The sequence below is a fragment of the Musa acuminata genome, chromosome BXJ3-4 (assembly GCF_036884655.1).
Source record: "Musa acuminata AAA Group cultivar baxijiao chromosome BXJ3-4, Cavendish_Baxijiao_AAA, whole genome shotgun sequence".
In the NCBI taxonomy this organism is placed as follows: domain Eukaryota; kingdom Viridiplantae; phylum Streptophyta; class Magnoliopsida; order Zingiberales; family Musaceae; genus Musa; species Musa acuminata.
In genome coordinates, this window is record NC_088352.1 from 7,055,953 (window position 1) to 7,074,166 (window position 18,214).

General features: G+C 38.6%; 3 protein-coding genes across 3 annotated transcripts; all 3 read left to right on the top strand.

The window, feature by feature from the left end:
- The first annotated feature begins 534 nt into the window (after positions 1-534).
- On the top strand, positions 535-10,427 carry LOC135637152 (proline--tRNA ligase, cytoplasmic-like). Its single transcript, XM_065149627.1, has 13 exons — positions 535-688; positions 795-860; positions 951-1,033; positions 1,108-1,200; positions 1,474-1,590; positions 1,898-2,085; positions 2,857-2,923; positions 3,609-3,731; positions 3,872-4,024; positions 5,669-5,953; positions 7,327-7,545; positions 8,290-8,383; positions 10,225-10,427. The coding sequence occupies exons 2-13, from the start codon at positions 830-832 to the stop codon at positions 10,287-10,289; spliced, it is 1,518 nt and encodes a 505-aa protein (XP_065005699.1). The 5' UTR covers positions 535-688; positions 795-829; the 3' UTR covers positions 10,290-10,427.
- A 766-nt stretch (positions 10,428-11,193) lies between these two features.
- On the top strand, positions 11,194-15,186 carry LOC108951136 (protein RER1A). Its single transcript, XM_009397578.3, has 3 exons — positions 11,194-11,632; positions 14,594-14,774; positions 14,857-15,186. The coding sequence occupies exons 1-3, from the start codon at positions 11,268-11,270 to the stop codon at positions 14,911-14,913; spliced, it is 603 nt and encodes a 200-aa protein (XP_009395853.1). The 5' UTR covers positions 11,194-11,267; the 3' UTR covers positions 14,914-15,186.
- Positions 15,187-15,569: 383 nt separating this feature from the next.
- Positions 15,570-17,451, top strand: LOC103981008 (uncharacterized). The gene is made up of 7 exons (XM_009397577.3): positions 15,570-15,729; positions 15,852-15,956; positions 16,041-16,167; positions 16,477-16,548; positions 16,646-16,691; positions 16,770-17,064; positions 17,139-17,451. The coding sequence occupies exons 1-7, from the start codon at positions 15,684-15,686 to the stop codon at positions 17,171-17,173; spliced, it is 726 nt and encodes a 241-aa protein (XP_009395852.2). The 5' UTR covers positions 15,570-15,683; the 3' UTR covers positions 17,174-17,451.
- Positions 17,452-18,214: the final 763 nt, after the last annotated feature.

Here is an 18,214-nt window from a genome sequence, read left to right on the forward strand (position 1 = left end):
GCGGGTCCCAACTAGAGTCCAATCATCAAACAGGAAGGTGTGAGAGAGTCCGATACATCCACGTGGTAGAGTAGTTATGTAGCAAACAATAATGAACTTGCAGCGCATCTCAAATCTCAGCAAGCAGGTAGTCGATTCGATACGCACATCTGTTGTTTACATTCGACCGTCGATCTACGACGTTTCTCCCACACCCAACAGGATTTTAAATACAATTTTCACGTCATGTTGCACCGGATCGGGATCATGATAAGTTAGGTCACTTTCCGAGGTTTCTCGATCGACGGATCTCTCGGCTTCGATTTGGCCCATCGATCTTCGTTCGTGGTGAGATTCGATGGAAATGATCAGGAGAGCTCAATCGGTTTGAATAGTGAGGACCTTCTTACAAGAACAGGTTGCATTTGGTGATGTCGACTTTAAGAATTAGATTCGGTAGATTTGTTTGTCTAGTTGGATCCAAACCTCGCGTAAACAATTGAAGTGATGGGTGCATGTCACCAACTCATGAGCCCGATCAGATGAGCCCGGCCCATTTACGTCGTCCATTCTGTTGCAGGATGTATTTGGTAGCCGCCTTTGATTGGGAATTAGGGTTGTCTGGTCGCAGTCGCGGGCGAGGTGGAGCGATTTGGGAAGGCGCTGCTCTCGGCTCTCTTTCCTGCGCGTAGCGGACCGCTTCGAAGCGGTCTCTCTCGGTTCTCCTTCCTGCACCACTGAGACGCTTACTTTTGTGTTCCTTTTCCATTTGGATGCCATTCCGAATTGTTATGAACAATTGTTCTTCTTTTCAGGGGTCACTAAGTCGAGCAGCTACTTGTCCAGATTCATGGCGACCGCTAATGCCAACACCAAAGGCGGTACGTATTACTGCCGTAAATGATGTTTAAAATGCTTTCGTTCATTGTTGCATAAGGTGTCACAGGTGTCAATTGTAATCTTCTTATCAGCGAGGAAGAAGGAAGTGAAGAAAGAAACTGGACTTGGTTTGACCTACAAGAAAAATGAGAACTTTGGTGAATGGTACTCCGAGGTGCGCACGATCAACTTACCGGTGGTTCTCATTCTGTTGACGTTAAAGCATTTAATTTTGCATTCCTTTTTCAGGTTGTTGTTAATAGTGAAATGATCGAGTACTACGACATATCTGGCTGCTACATCCTAAGACCATGGACGATGACAATTTGGGAAGTTTTACAAGTAATGGATTTAAATTCATGTCAGAAGAGATTGCTGTGTTTTTCCATATTTTGTTAACAACCTGGTTCTTTAATCAAACCCTCAAATTGTGGTTTCAAATAATAAAAACATCAGTGCTGCGTTTGATATTTTTGGGTCCCATGTATGTTGATGATTTATAAATTATGTGAAGTTTTTAACTATCTTGATGTTTAAGATTACATTGCCTTGTTTCTTATCTCTTGGGATTTCCTCTGGACCATCTGTTGATTGCTGAACTTTTTGTACATGCAGACATTCTTTGATGCTGAAATAAAAAAGATGAATATCAAGAATGCGTATTTTCCTCTATTTGTTACTGAGAGTGTCCTACAGAGGGAGAAGGATCATATTGAGGGCTTTGCTCCTGAGGTGAGATTTGAGTTTTGTTAAGGTGAACTAGATTCTGCTGAATTTTCCTTTCATGCAGAGATGAGCAATTCTTTCTTGACACATCTAGTTCAGATTTGGTTTCAAAGTTGTACTCCAGATAGTTGATGACAAAATTCTAGAGATGATTTAGTTAATGTTATAAAAACTGTTGTAGTTGCTGCTATTCTTGAATTCTCATTTACTGCTCAGTAGGAGTTGCTCTTTTCAATTCTAATTCGTAAGTTTATTAGTGTGCAAGTTTTCAATGTCGCATACAATAATGTGTCCTTTGGCTTACTTCTTGAAGGTTGCTTGGGTTACTAAGTCTGGTCAGTCCGAGTTGGAAGTTCCTATTGCAATTCGTCCCACAAGTGAAACTGTCATGTACCCATATTTTTCTAAATGGATTAGGGGGCATCGTGACTTGCCATTGAAGCTTAACCAATGGTGCAATGTCGTTAGATGGGAGTTTAGCCATCCTACTCCCTTTATCAGGTTCCTCTGACATTTTATTTATGAATGTTGAAAAATAGATTTGTGGATTATTTTCCTTCTATTGGATCATTGTTTACTAAAATTTCATTAGCATGATTCTGCTGCAGTTTAGTTTTTATGGTGTCTTTTTTGGGATGATTAGAACTGCCAAGGGCAATGGCTTTAGTTTGATAGTTTTTATTGTGTTAACAAGTACTTTCTTGTAGGGTATCGAAGTTGGCTTTTTTTAATGCTTATTACCACAGTGTTTGACTATAGGATTGCCCACAAATTAGCTGCTATATTATTTTTCTATTATAAGATTAATCACAAATTAGCTACTTTTTGTTGCAGTTGTTTTGGTTTGACAGTAAGATTAATGTGAGGCTTGTTATCTCTAGTTCTCAACAACTTGCATTTTTCTCTTCAGATACTTTGTGGATGTCTTTTCCTTCTACTATAATTTCCTCCTTTTTTTCCTTCAACTATTAACTTGAAAACTGGAGAATACAGAAGCAAATGGTGGGTCTATGCATGAAATTGAATTATCTATGTTATCTCGATAACATGGTATGGTGAAGCGTGTTACATAAAGCTGCTTATCTTTGTTGTCTGTGTTTGTTGCTGTTCTGTTGATCTTGTTTCTTTTTTCTTAACTGATGTGAGAAGAAGTCATATACTCATTACTTATCAGTCAATTGCATGCATATTTTCTGATTTGTTTCTTTCATGCAAATTTTTAAAATACATGTTCTTGTTGGACTTCTGTCTTATTTTATTTCTTATCTGCAGGAGTCGGGAGTTTCTTTGGCAAGAAGGGCACACAGCTTTTGCAACACAAGCTGAAGCAGATCAAGAGGTACTTGAGAATTCTATTTTTGGAAAGTTTTTATTAGATTCTTATACAAAAACTAGCTGGTCAGAATAAACAATGAAGGTGCTCACCCAGAAATTATTTTTGGATAGCTGATATTGATGTACTTATTTTATGAATTTCAAAGTGTCTGTAGATGATAATTAAATAGTAAACTCCACTAAAGTTGATTGGATGGCATCCAAGATAAATAGTAAGCTATGAAGCACAGACACTTGGAAATATTAATCCCAATATAGATGCTACTAAAGTTATATAGTCTTTCTCTTCATGGTTTTGGTCATTTTTTGGTTGCATTGGTCATAAGGTTGGTACTGGCTTAGTGGTAGTTTGGATCTTGATTTTTGAGAATTTAACCTATTCTTTATGTCACTAGAGTATTCAGGTAGCTGTCAGGATTTTTATTTATATTTGAGAAGATATATATGTCTTTTTTAAAATTTATTATGTACTCATTATCTGAAAGCATTCTATGAGAACTGGGTTCTTGGTGTTCTTTTGGAAAACGGATTTGTGATGCTACTGCAATTTGGATGATCCTTGCACTTTGATCTCTGCAAAATATGAACTTTAAGGGAAAGTGACTTTACATGTGGAAAATGCAATATTCAAATGTGATCAGCTTGTTGCTAAGCCAGTTTTTTTTAAATGCTTCATATTGTCATTTCAGGTTCTTGAAATCTTGGAACTATACAGGAAAATATATGAAGAGTTCCTTGCAATTCCTGTTGTTAAGGGTAGAAAAAGTGAGCTAGAAAAGTTTGCTGGTGGTTACTATACCACAAGTGTTGAGGTACTTAATTTAGTTCAATTGAAGAATCTTTTGCTGCATCATATGTAGCTGATTTTGCAGTAAATCATTATATCTATTATCTACTATGATGCATTGGTTTGTTTTTTCTAGTGTTTGAAAATTACCCTACTGTTTGCCAGGCTTTTATTCCTAACACAGGTCGTGGAATACAAGGTGCTACCTCCCATTGCCTTGGACAAAATTTTGCAAAGATGTTCCAGATAAATTTTGAGAATGATAAAGGTGAAAAAGCTATGGTCTGGCAGAATTCTTGGGCATACAGCACTCGCACGGTAATTTTTTGTGCTGCCATTAATTAAAGGATTTGTTGTTATGCTGATGATAAACATATTTTAGGATGTTCTTTAGATGCATTCACTGTTTTGGGATATGTAATTTTATAACAGCTGTTATGGCATTAGGATATTTTATCTTTGAGTGACAGCTAACTTTTTTACACTTTCCTTTGGAGCTCTTTGAGATAGTAGAATCATCCTTGAATAGAATTTGATTTATCTGAAATTGTATAGAAGACCGTTGTTCGCTGTTTGATTCAGTTGGAAACAGTCTATGATCATTGTTGATCATTGTATGGAATATAATTTTCTTGACAAGAAAAAATAGTGTTCGTTAAAACATGATTCAGGGTAGTCGCTCTGGTGTTCTGGTACCTCTACATCCCGAATTGCCACTGGTCTGTGATTCAGATTGCTGAACATGGAGTGCTAAATATTGTTTAGTTTTGTCGTTGTGAAACTAGTACATGATTCCTCCAAAATTCACTCAGGAAATGTCAAAATAACAAAGCACCAAACAACTGAAAGCATCATACAAATTAAAGCTTATTAAGTTTATTTAATTATGTTTTTTGCCTGCTCAAATTGCATCTCTACAGGGAGTAAATCAGGGGAGGGGGGGGGGGTGTGTGTGGGTGTGCGTGTGTGTGCTTGGTTGGAAAGTGCAAAACACTTTTAAACTGTAAACATAAAACTAATGACAAGCAAGGCTAAAATATTTTAAAAATTGTGGTATATAGTACAGGGGGTTCAATTAACATCGCTCAAAGATGTTATATCTTCTTCAAGGCCATAATTTCTGAACCAAGAGAAATGTTATATCTTCTACGTGCACTGGTATCATAATCTTGTACGGGGGGGGGGGGTGTGTGTGGGTGTGCGTGTGTGTGCTTGGTTGGAAAGTGCAAAACACTTTTAAACTGTAAACATAAAACTAATGACAAGCAAGGCTAAAATATTTTAAAAATTGTGGTATATAGTACAGGGGGTTCAATTAACATCGCTCAAAGATGTTATATCTTCTTCAAGGCCATAATTTCTGAACCAAGAGAAATGTTATATCTTCTACGTGCACTGGTATCATAATCTTGTACGTCACTATTCCATGATCCAGGTAATTGTAAAAACTGTTCAAATAGAAAAGAAGATAGTTGTTTTACAATTTATAACAGTTGGCTTGAGAAGACAGTTATGGTTTAACAATTCATAACAGTTGATTTGAAAAATCGATCATTTGTATCTTAGGCTGCTCTATGGTAAATTATATTGTAAAAGAATAATTTTAACAGTGTTTTCGTTTTGCAAAAAAGTTTTTTCTATTGCCACTCTCTTTGTATAATCATTCTTTTTTTGAGCAATCATTCGACAGACTTGGATATTTTTAACATAACAATCTGTTGCTAGAACAAGATTCTAATGGATAGGTGTCCATGGCTAACTAATGGTTGTTCATTTAATTATGTTGATATTATTTAAAACTTGGTTTGTCTCTTTAATGTGTGTATGCATTAATGATGAGGGCATGATTAAGCTTGATTAGCACCAACTCCATTTAATAGTTTCCTAGTGGAATAATTTCTGACAATATGTAACATAGTTAGGAAGCAAATGTGTGTTATCTGATCTTTAGCTTTTCTGCAGATTGGTGTTATGGTGATGGTTCATGGAGATGATAAAGGCTTAGTATTACCACCTAAAGTGGCATCAGTCCAAGTGATCGTCATCCCTGTCCCTTTCAAGGATGCAAATACTGATGCAATCTTTAGTGCCTGCTCATCAACAGTTCAGGCACTCCGTGAAGCAGGCTTTAGAGCTGAAGCAGATTTAAGAGATAACTACTCTCCTGGCTGGAAGTATTCACACTGGGAAATGAAAGGTGTTCCTTTGAGAATTGAAATTGGACCCAAGGATTTGGCAAATAACCAGGTAAACAAGGAGTTGAAATATCTGGGTCAATCAGTATGACTTTACTGATCAAGATTTCCTTTTGTTCACTTCAATTGCAAATTCATTCAAGCACCAAAGTTCTTCCTTGTGGATATCATTTGCTAGTGCTTCCACCCTATGCAATGGGTCATAGGGAAAGTCACACAGAACTAATATTTCTGCCTTCATGTGTCTTTGTTATTGTTTTGTTTTTATGTTTTGATGCAGCAATAATTTTAATTTTACAATCAATATCTTCTCCAATTACTGTATGGATCCAATCCTCAACAGTCTGATTGTCTCTGGAATTGATGGTCAGAGCCGATGCAAGGCTGTTGGGTATCTTCATCTTTATATTAGACAGTTGCTGCTTAGCATGATTAGTGTCTTCATCCTAATCTTGGTTGATGTGTTTGTCATGGATGATTGCTCTCAGGATAACTGTTCTTTTCATCTTCTGGAATTTGTTGGATTATCTAAAATGGTGCCAAGAAAGTTGTCATTTTCTAGAGATTCAAAACGGAGCATTATGTTGTTCGATACCTTTTATCACTTTGGTGCCATTATTGTGGAAAACATCTTGTATTACCGATTAGATTACTGTACCTAACAACATGATCAATAGACAATCATTGTCCATATGATTGTAAAAGCTAGACAAAGTTACTGTTTAAAGTACGGTGCCAATATACAAAGTTACTGTTGGAGTTGTATGAAGGTAAAAGCTAGATTTTGATATCTTTGTTTGTCAGAAATCCATGTGTGGACTACCATAGGACTGGCAAGGATAACTTTTTTATTGGAATTCAATAATTAAAAAAAATCAGGAATCCAACCAGTGGATTGAGATATTTTGTTCTGCTTAAGGTTTGAAACAGTGGCAGCATGGTATGTTCTGTGCCAGCCTAAACATGTTTAACAAGGCATGGTTATAATATTAAATAATTGGCTTTCGCACTGCATGGCTCAACAAGAGACTTCTCAGCCTAAACATCTCCTTTATTAGAGAAGACTTAAACTTGTAAAGCATGCAACTGCATTGTGGTATCGAATCAGCATATACTCGAACCCAGGGAGTTGTTCTTTGACATCCTATTTTCGCTAGCATAATACATGTCATGTCTTGTTACATTGTCATGGTTACAATTCTATTTTATGAGCTGCACAAATATAGCAGGTTGCATTTTGCTACTGAAAGGCGCTAGCAGTTCACTTTTTTTTTGCAAGCTTACATTTGAGCTGCATATGGTTTGCTTATGAGAACTTAAGCTAGTTTGCTTGAGTGTTTCTCGTATCTTGTTTAGCATTTTATCGTATGCATGTCCTTTTTGTTTCTTATATGATGGGATAGAAATCTTATATACAACTTACAGGTGCGGGTTGTTAGGCGTGACAATGGTGCAAAATCAGACATACCAATGGGCAATCTGGTGGAAAAAGTGAAAGAGATACTCTCAAGTATCCAGGAATGCTTGTTTAATGCAGCAAAACAGAAGAGAGATGCATGCATAAAGATTGTCAATACCTGGGATGAGTTCATAGCTGCTCTTAATGACAAAAAAATGATCCTTGCTCCCTGGTGCGATGAAGAGGTACATCCTTATCATTAAGTTCATTGGATGATATTTCACACAAGGTCTGCCATATCGAAGCGTACCGCCCGTACCAGGCGGTATGTACCGGTCCGACAGATTACTGGTACGCGGACCGTTTGATACCGCTACAGTGCTACAGTATGAAAGTATAAAATTATTCGGTACACCAGAGTGTACTGCTCGGTACGCCGATATATCGCTTGGTACATCGGTACCATACCGTACCAAGCCCGAGTCGAAATGCCGGTACGGTACGGTACAGTACGGCGAACCTTGATTTCACATGTTGTATGCCATTCATGGTCATTATATAAGTTGTGTAGTTGTGCAAATATGATGATGGCCAATGGTGCTGTTGTGGGACATAAGTGACCAAATGCATACAGAAGTAAAAGGCAACAAAATATATTCATTTGTATTCACTATGTAAACCTCCTTTTTTTGCTGATGTAGCCACTATACTGTTTTAGTAGCTGTTATCATCTGTTTTTTGCCGTCAATGATGGTACTTTTGTCAATATTGTGTTTTAGTGATGTTAAATTACATGTTTCTGGATGATAATTATTATAAGGGTTAAGGCCTTTAAAGATTACTTGTTAAGACTGGAAGGTGGCAAGTTGTGATTTGAAAGTTTCTAATTTTATGGTTACATGTATATGCTTCTTTTTAATTATTATATTTTTAACAAAGGAAATAAGAAGAGTTTCTGTTTTATTTTGTCTCGTATTCTATGCCTACAGGAAGTTGAGAAGGATGTAAAAGCTCGAACAAAGGGTGAACTAGGAGCTGCAAAGTCTCTATGCACCCCATTTGATCAGCCAAGGCTTCCAGAAGGTACTCATTCGTTTAGTACATAAATTGATCAAGCTATCTAACTATACATTAAGCACAAAGTCATACCTTGAAAAGACCTTCCTGTCATACCATGTCATGATATGAAAAACTGGAATAATCTGAACAAAACCCCCAAAAAAAAATCCAAAGAAATGATTATTTAATGTGAAGTATATCAGTCGTAAAGGATCATGCATGAATCATAGCAAAGCAATATATGGTTCATTGTTCATCAATCGACATGCATGATTACCTATCATGATTATCAATAGGTAAATATGTAAATCATCCAACACACATGCATGCAATATTATTATAAAGGCACATCCAACAGTGTCATAACATACATTAGGATGGATCACACATCTTATTGAACACCACATCACCCATGCATTCACCATCCAACATTGGTGTATAAGTTAGAACTTCTAGTTGATGCACTTTCTCATAGTTGATAGAGAGTGGCCATATCGTATTCTTACCTGATCAGAAATATCTGGAGCTTAATTTGGAGGTTTCAAAACTTGCAAATTGTCATATTTTTGAGTGGAATAGGAGTGCTGATTGGTTAGCACATTTTGGGCTGTCTTCAAAATCCTTTCATTTTTGGGCTGTCTTCTTGGCCAATGAGTTGGATAGTTTTTTGTGCTCCAAGGAGCAAGGTGGAGCTTGTATTAGGTTGCTTCAGTAATATAGTTTTGACTTTTTGTTTGAGAAAAAAAATCTTATCCTCACAAGAGAACATTTGGTTACCACCACCTCTGACTACTTGTTAATCCTCAAAGAGAATCATGCTATCAATATTGACTCATCTGCCACCAAAAAGTTTGTATCACTATCATCATTTTCCATGTAATCACATATCATGCAAAATATAATATTATTAATGACATTATCATGAAACATCTGGTGTACAAAAACAAGATATAGATACCATGAATGAAATAAGATTATGGTTGATTGAATTTCATGATTGTTACAAACCAGTCCTAAGACTCATTGTATTATTTCCTTGCCGTCAAAATGTATCCTGACTCTTACAGTTTAAGTTATCAAAATCCTCATGCTCCATATCCAAAATTTAAAAATGTCCTTAACCAAATCCAATAAAATTCATAACAGTGGCTGGATTATTTAAATCATGCTTGGGTCACCAGCACCTGACATAGGTCCTTGTTGACCAATCCATGCATGTGTATTCAAGGTCATTTCTTTTCAATGCCTGGTTGGTATTTATACATCTAAACAAGGGTTTGAGATATTTAACAACTTAATCCTTTTCCATCATATAAAAGAACTAAGAGATGAGGTTTGTGAATCTGGATAAGTATTAATTTTGATGTTCGTGGATAAAGGGAGACTCATATCTAGATTGTTGATCATTCTTTTTAGCTCTGTTGCTTGTCCATCTAATGAATTAAAGATCTGTTAGAACTTATTCACTTATATGTCCAGCTCTTGCAGATCATGCTTTCCTTCATGAAAGAAGAGTTCTTTATTAGAATCTTTGTTTTGAAAGATGTATGGGGTATTGAATTAGGAAAAATAAGATAGCAGACAAGCAATTTAGTTTCATGCATCAATATTCATGTTTAATTTGCTATTTCAAGTGTAAGTTTGTGTCATCTCATTTTTTTAGTATTGTTTTGATCTTTTAACATTGGTTGTACATTGTGGATTTAGAAACTAGATTTTGAGTGTGTGTGTAAGCTTGTGCCATCTCATTCTTTTAGTTTATTTTTAATCACAGTATCTACCTTGGACCATTACCTTGATCTTTTTTTTTGTTGTCTTTGATGATGATGCCCGACATGAGATTTATCATTCACAACTTTGTGCAGGAACTCTATGCTTTGCCTCAGGAAAGCCAGCCAAGAAATGGACATATTGGGGACGAAGCTACTAGGCAGGTTGATTACAGAGATCCTACTGTCGTTTATTCCGGAGTTTGCATTTTTATGAAAACGATTGCAAGTGTTCCATACTTTATTCTCCTGTAAAAGATTTTGAAAGTTGAGTTATTCCTGTTTGAAAATTGGGCTGATATGCAAGCAGTACTTCATGCAGGTGTTAGATTGAGCTAATCATATGTCGTCTAGTCAAAAATAAAGAAGAATGACGAGCTAGACCGAATATATAGTTTCAGTCTGGAGATGTTAGGATTGAAATGTTTGGAGATCATATATTGCCACTTTCATTTTGGTTCTTGAGTGCAAGATTGATTGGTCAAACATTTTAAATAAGGTTTCACCTGCATGAGATATTCCGAAACGCAATATGTTCATAATTTGGCTTTATCGCGTGGGCTGGTCGATGGTCCTTTGTCAGTGATGGTGTGCTCCTTATTTGCTTCATCTTTATCTCTCATACGTGAGGATACGGCCATGGGGTAAACATGTCGCTAATATGGTCTGAGATAGAAATATTAAGGACTTGGCACTCAGAGATCATTGTGGGATGATTCTACAACTATGACTAGTGTTTCCCAATCAGCTGACGGGTAGTGTTTCCCAAGAGGTATGCCGTAATTGTACGTATACAAAGCCAATATTGGATTTTTAGGCACACAGAGAGGTGTTTTCTTCCTTCTAGTTTTTACCGCCTTATCCAAAGAGAGTCCTTTATAAATAAATAAATAAATATATATATGTATATATATATACATACATACATATATATATACATATACATATAGACACACACATATATATATATATATATATATATATCTCGAGAATAGGAGTATCGAACACCTGGCATCGAAACATCAGCTTCCTTCGCTTCTGTTATTTATTTATACCACCGAAGGAGGGGTTAGGAAAAGAAAAAGAAAAGACTTCCGGTGGGCGAGCGATACGGGCGAAAGAGTCGGGCGGCCGCGACGATGGATTCTTCGAGCGGCGACAGCGGGCGAGGTGGAGGGACGTCGCTGCTGTCGGCGTGGAGCGCCGCCGCCTCCCGGCGGTACCAGCACCTGCTCGACAAGGCCACGCCGCACGTACTTCGGAGGTGGGCCGGGCTGGCGGTGCTGGCTCTCGTCTACGCCGCTCGCGTCTGGATTGTCCAGGGTTTCTATATCGTCTCGTACGCCCTCGGCATCTACGTCCTCAACCTCTTCATCGCCTTCCTCTCCCCACAGGTCGATCCCGAGATCCAGGACCTCGTCGCCGGCCCCGGTCCCTCCCTTCCCACCCGCTCCTCTGACGAGTTCCGCCCTTTCGTTCGCCGCCTGCCCGAGTTCAAGTTTTGGTCAGTGCCGTGCACCATTCTTTCTTGCTCCTCTTATTTTTTATCCTATTTGATCTCGCAATCCTTTTTTTCGTGTGTCGACCTGTTAGATTCAGATCAAATATGTTAGATCAAGTAAAATCCTATGCTAAGAAAGTAGAAGGCTATAATTGGTTGATACGAGCTCTTGGCTTGATCCCCAGTATTGATTCAAGAAAGTTATTTGATTTTAGCCTACCAAAGTTTTGCAATGGAGTTGAAATTTCTGAAGCATGCATATGGTACATACATAAGAGTTGAAGAAAACTTTGTGATAAGAGATTCTACAAGGATTGGGACAATCAACCATAGATGTTGGTGTTTCCTTTTTGTTTTTTTTCTTTTCGCAGCAAATGTTCTTTGGCAACTCCGGAATGGCCCGATCAATTGTGACATCGGTTATCTTTTTCACATAGGGCGTGTCTTCCTCTAGGTCAAGGTGTTTTCACATAGGTATAACCTTTACCTATTTGACCGATGGTGGATTGGTTTTGACAAAAGACAAAAAAACATGCAAGAATTGACTTTAATTGTTAACTGAAAATTCATCTCAAAGCCTTTCAACAAGTTGCCTGCCTGAGCACTAGTGTTATTGTTGAGTAGCAATAATGCTTAATTGAACAGCACAGTCATTTATCCGCATAATTCATGTGTTGGTTGACTAGGAGCTGATTAACCAATTAGATTGAACTTTTTGTCTAAATGAACAGAGAGCACTTGATCACTTGCGACGATTGCTAGAAACATTGACTCTAGAATTCTTTATTTAAGGTAATACTGATAATTATATGAAGCATGAGGACCTAGGTAATGTTACGGTTGTTTTTTTTTTCTTGTGCTATGCGATCAAGACTTAAGACATAAAAACAACATAAGACTGTGTATATTGTCTCTTCCCAATTGCATTGGTGGGGGCTTTGTACTTTGGGACCATCCTTTAACAATGAGACAAAGTGAAAATGGATCAGTAGTTATAACAAAGGAGTGCTATTAAGTTGCACCAGGCTAAGATCCAAATCTATCCAATAATGGCTCACAAGTTCCAATCCTGAATCTGAATCCCTCCCATAAGAGGATCTAAATCAAATCTTGATTGCAGAAACTATAACTATTGGATACCATATTTGGCAGCTTAGATTTGACCTGTTTTCCATATACAATAAATGTTATTTGGTTTTGCTTTCTCCAAAATCCAATATACAACCAAAGGTTAGCAATAAAGGAACCAAACTGATCAAAGTGCATTGCTCATCTGCAGTCTGTACCATTTATCAGTCAAACATCTCAGAAAATCTCATATAGGCATTTTTATAGAAAAACAATACTTTGATCTTTATCAAAGACAATTGTTTTATGGATTTACTCCAAATGCAGAGTCCAATAGTTACCATTAACAGGTTGAGATTCCATACTCGATAAATAGCTTAATAAATCCTGTTCAAGAATCCCTAACTTGAAATCAGGTCAAATTCAGATTTGGACTATCAGATCCTCAGGGTCTTTGGCACCTGTAAATTCAACCTTTTATAGGCATCAAAACTATGAGGTGTTGGCAGTGATATGACATTTACAGTATGCTGACATGGTTTCCTCGTGTCATGCAGATGCCATCTCGTATAAAGATAATAAATGCAGCATCTAGTAGGGTCCAAGTTGGTCCATATATGATGCACTTGGCAACACTTGGATGACACGTCAACTTTATGTTTGTCACCTGGCACTATAGGATTGGCATGTCAGCTTACATGATTCCATGCGGATGACAGATCAACTTGACTGCCTTGATGTTTGTTACTCGGTACCACACAACATGTTAGTTAGCACCATTCTGTCGCCATGAACATTAGACCATGGGCTAGGCCTTCCAAATAGATCAACTCCTAGGTAGGAAAGAAAACAGAGGCCAGTGTTAAATTGCTAAACCACTGGTGAGGAAAGTGAAAATTTCCCTTTGTAATTAATATATCAATGCAGTATATTTAGATATTGCTTGAACTATGTCTGTAATAATATTTGCATTCCCTGTTTTGTGATTTATTCTAAATTTATTTACATGCTTTAATATGTTTGACGAGTATTTAAGACTGTTCCAAGTTCATCATCCTATAAGATGGTATGAAATTCTAAAAACACAATTTGATAATTTACTCGGAAAATGATCAAGTAATTCTATACATTGATAGTTGCTCTGAGCCTCTTGACTTCTGCCTGAGTGTATATGCTACCATCCAAGTGTATATTTGTTTTCACCCATGGTTTACGAACCTATTCGTTGATCATGATCTATTCTGATGATGGAAAAATACTCATTTCAGGTCCCACTCTGAAATCCCTCATCCAACCAAATTTTAGTGATATCAATACCTTAGTGCTTTTTCTATTTCTATAGATAGTCACTTCCTTTCTACTTGTCATAAACCTAGTACCATCGCTTACCTAGAACAAGTGTGACAATTTGTATTTCAACATGCTCTACTGCTAATAACATTTTGACATTACAAACACATCATGATGTGGCATCATGTCGTGCCCATGAGTAGTATGTGCGTGGTGGGCACAGAAATGGTACAGCAAGTTACAATTGTCATAGGCAAACCATGATTCAGACCCACATAACTGCAGCTAGTGTTCCTTTCCAAAGGATGGAACAATTGCACATCCAGTACCTTGCAGGTTTAGTTGTGTTATCATGGCAGAAAAGCATGAGTATGGTGCATGATACTCATCATAGTGACACTGTTTTGAAGTAGTAGTTGAATATATTTTTTCTAATATGATCATATTGCTGAGAAGTTAGATTATTTGTCTAGACTGGTTGTGAACTAGTAGTTGTCTTTTCTTTCATTCTTTTGCTCTTTCTTGTCGGTTTCTCTCATGTTCTTGTTCTGAAAGATGTAAATGCAGTTCTTTTTAGTGTCCATTGGTAACATTCTTTCAGTGCAGGCATTCCATTACAAAAGCGTTTTGCATTGCTTTCGTATTGACGTTCTTCAGCGCATTTGATGTGCCTGTATTTTGGCCTATTCTGCTCTTCTACTGGTTAGTGCTGTTCACAGTCACGATGAAGAGACAGATTCTTCATATGATTAAATACAAATATGTTCCATTCACCTTCGGAAAGCAGGTATTTTAATGCTTCTAAACACAGCTGAGATATCGTTCGCTTAAATAAGTATCCTGATTAATCGTCTGATCTCCTATTTCAGCGTTACACTGGGAAAAAAGCAGTCTCCACCGATGATGCGACTCTTCCGAGCGATTGAACTGCATGTTTGTATGTTAAGCTCGAAAGAATCCCAAGTTGAAACCCTAGTTAGAACGAAGAGGTCAAAATGGTCTAATCATTGTGATCTATATTATGCTAGGAGCTTTCTATAGTTCAACCGAGTTGGAAGAACCTGATGTTGAGTGCTGTGTTACATGTCAATGTGTGAGGCTTACAGATTCGGATGGGTCTTCTGGTCTCTTGCATTTTGTTTTACCTGTTGAACAGCAGCTACATTTATCATTCAGAAGACACCATATGTTTTGATGCTCTTCGTCTTCCTACATGTTTGTTATTACTAGGCACAGAGACAGCATCAACTTCGTTTCTCCAAATCTTTACTTGGTCTATTTGTTTCCGCGTTGAAGAGTGTATTTATGTTCTTTCTATAACATCGAATTGCGTGACTGGATTTCAATCTTTTCAATTCGGATTCCATTACTATATAATTAATTCATTAAAGGAAGAAAACAATTTAATCTTTTAAGGATATTTTAGGAAAAATAAACTTCTCCCCTTCCCAATTGTGTGGACTTTGGACAGAATGAACTTTCTAGAAGAAATAACATAGAGAAGTTCCAAGACTTTTCGTGCAGTTTGACGTCGTCACGACCTTTCTTCGCGTTCATCCCATCGATTTCCCACATTGTTTCCCCTCCTCCTCTTAATACGCGTTGACTTGACTTTGGGGTCGTCGCTTCTCCCTTATTACCGTTTCTCCCGTTAATAATCTCCCACCTTCTCCATCTCTTCTCGCCTCCGATCTCAATGTCGTCCGTCTCTGGAATCCAAGGCCACATCCTTGAGGTCACCGGTAACTCCGCCTGAACCTTTCTTCCTTCCTCGTTTTCGTTAATCCTTCTTGACGATATGTGTAATGATCATTCTCTCTATTCGATTTTGTTGTTGTTGTTGCTGCTGCTCTGGGTGGGGCAGTGGTTGGGTGCACCAAATTGAGGGACACCGAGCTGTTCTCCCGCCAAGATCCTTACGTCTGCCTTGAATACGCCAATTCCAAGTTCCGCACTCGCACCTGCACAGGTTTGTTCTTTGATTCATTACCCTAATGTTTTCTTGATCTGAAGATCGGAAGGCGCTTAACAAAAGCTGGATTTGGGTTCCCAGATGGCGGCAAGACCCCCACGTTCCAGGAGAAGTTTCAGTTACCTCTCATCGAGGGGCTCCGTGAGATCAACGTGGCTGTGTGGAACAGCAACACCTTCACCGCCGACGACTTCATCGGCAGCGCCAGGTTCCCATCTTGTCCTCTCCCTTCATCCTTTTCTTACTTGGTATTTGGTCGATTCCTCGCGCTCTCTCTCCCTCTTTCTGTTAATCAAATTAGGGCTTACTCGGTAAACATGCTCAATTTGTTCTGCTCCTATTACCGATCGTGATCCGTAGCTTGTTCTTTGCTAATCAAATTAGGGTTTCACCATTTAGAACGATGACATCAATTGGTTTTCCCTATTTACAACCTGGCTCATAGTTCAGCTAGATTGGCTATGATCTCTGCGAATCAAGATACTGAAACATGGAACTCGATCCTTCTTGTGCCCAGGGTTCAATTGCACAAGGTCCTCTCCCAGGGTTATGATGACACTTGTTGGCCACTACAAACCAAGAATTTCAAGTAAAGACTGTTCTCTCAATTGTTGCTACTCTGCTATTAGGTTAGAGCTTTCTTCTTTTCAAGTAGGTCAGAGCTTCCCATCGTATTGTTTTTGCAGATTTGCAGGAGAGGTGAAGCTCATCATGCACTTCCAAAATGCATTAGTAAGTTCAGTTCGATTACTGCCTGTAAATTCCCACTAGAGAACACAAGTAACTTCCATTTGTTGCATCGATGAGCAGCACAAGTCCCCCGCACATTGTGCTCCGTCCGCCCCACCTTACATGTCGCCGCCGCCGGTGATCGCGGCATATGCCCCTCCTTATGCTTCTCCTTACGCAGCTGGAGCTTATCCTGGAGCTGCCTCATATGCTTCGTATCCCCCACCTGCGCCAGCACCGTATCAGACTAGTGTATATCCAACTCCACCACCGCAACAATTCTACGCACCCCAATCGTATCCTCCTCCTTCCTATCCGCCGCAGCCCTACATGCAGCAGTACCCCCCGTCGCCGGCACAACCTTACTATCCACCAGGTAAGTCTCAAAAGAGGAGCATCGATTGAGGAGATTCCTGAGCACAATGTAATTACCTGGAACTCTTTTTGCAGGGCCTTACCCGGGTTCTTATCCTCCACCTTACTGATTGGGAGATTAATGGTGCTAGTCTTGCGATTCATTTCTTCTTCGTGCACCTCCAAATCAAGTGGTGGCTTCACGGTAGATGATTTCACAGTTATGTTTCTCTCCTTGTTTGGTGATTCAGCTGCGTACCTGCGGATAAAGTTGACACTAGTTTTTGGTGATTCATATGCTTCGTTTTTTTTTTTTTTTACTTTTGTCTTTGAGTTTGAAATTTGGAATGCATTAAGTGCCTATCTTACTCTTCAGTTTTATTTGAAGCCATGAAGGCTCTTTGGGTCATAGCGTTTTGTTTGCAAGTGGATTGCAACCACGAAGTCCCATCCCTACTTCTTCTCCTCCTCTCAGTGGTTCATCGCAACCACTTGTTCCAGAACCCCAGTCGTCTTCCTTTTGTTTAGCTCATGGCTCTTGCATTCACGCTGTGTCGGAGGACAAACGAGTGCAGAGCCGCAGCAGCATCGGGCGCCGAAGCCGGAAGAGTCCGACCGGAAAAAGCCGTCGAGGACGGGGCTTTTATCCTTTGTTTCGGAAGGTTTTGCCTTGGTGGTATCTCTATCCGGTAGATTCACGCAGCCGAAGGACACTAGTCTGTCACTTTTGGCTGTGTTTGGGAAGACGATGAGGTAAATGACTCGAGTGCGTTCGAGCCCTGTGGGGGAGTCTGTGTCCATTCTTGTCCCTTTCTGAGCGGTTCTTTTTCATGCTCGATCTGGAGATAAATAATGTAGAATTAACAGTGCTTGTGAGATCTGATCTACTCCCACTTGCCACTTGGTAAACCCAAACTAGTTTCTTTGGTAGATGCTTAGCGGCGGGGAACAATGATTTGATGTTGTTGCTGTTCGTGCCCGAGATGGGTGGAAAGCAGAAATGAAAAGATTGCTTGTCTTATTCTCTTGGAAACATCCCTGTTATACAAACTCGATTGAGCCAAACAGAGAATAGATACATGCAAAAGGCTAAAAAGTGAAAAGGAGCACAGGCACTACGAGTACAAGGCAATTTAACTTGCCTGGATTCATTTCACATGATGTGTATAGCA

Coding starts and splice junctions, on each gene's coding strand:
- LOC108951136 (XM_009397578.3), top strand. CDS start 11,268: ATGGATTCTTCGAGCGGCGACAGCGGGCGAGGTGGAGGGACGTCGCTG. Junction 11,633..14,593: donor CTGCCCGAGTTCAAGTTTTG/GTCAGTGCCGTG, acceptor CTTTCAGTGCAG/GCATTCCATTACAAAAGCGT. Junction 14,775..14,856: donor CATTCACCTTCGGAAAGCAG/GTATTTTAATGC, acceptor CTCCTATTTCAG/CGTTACACTGGGAAAAAAGC.
- LOC135637152 (XM_065149627.1), top strand. CDS start 830: ATGGCGACCGCTAATGCCAACACCAAAGGCG. Junction 861..950: donor TAATGCCAACACCAAAGGCG/GTACGTATTACT, acceptor TCTTCTTATCAG/CGAGGAAGAAGGAAGTGAAG. Junction 2,086..2,856: donor CATCCTACTCCCTTTATCAG/GTTCCTCTGACA, acceptor TCTTATCTGCAG/GAGTCGGGAGTTTCTTTGGC.
- LOC103981008 (XM_009397577.3), top strand. CDS start 15,684: ATGTCGTCCGTCTCTGGAATCCAAGGCCACATCCTTGAGGTCACCG. Junction 15,957..16,040: donor CCGCACTCGCACCTGCACAG/GTTTGTTCTTTG, acceptor TTGGGTTCCCAG/ATGGCGGCAAGACCCCCACG. Junction 16,549..16,645: donor CTACAAACCAAGAATTTCAA/GTAAAGACTGTT, acceptor TTGTTTTTGCAG/ATTTGCAGGAGAGGTGAAGC.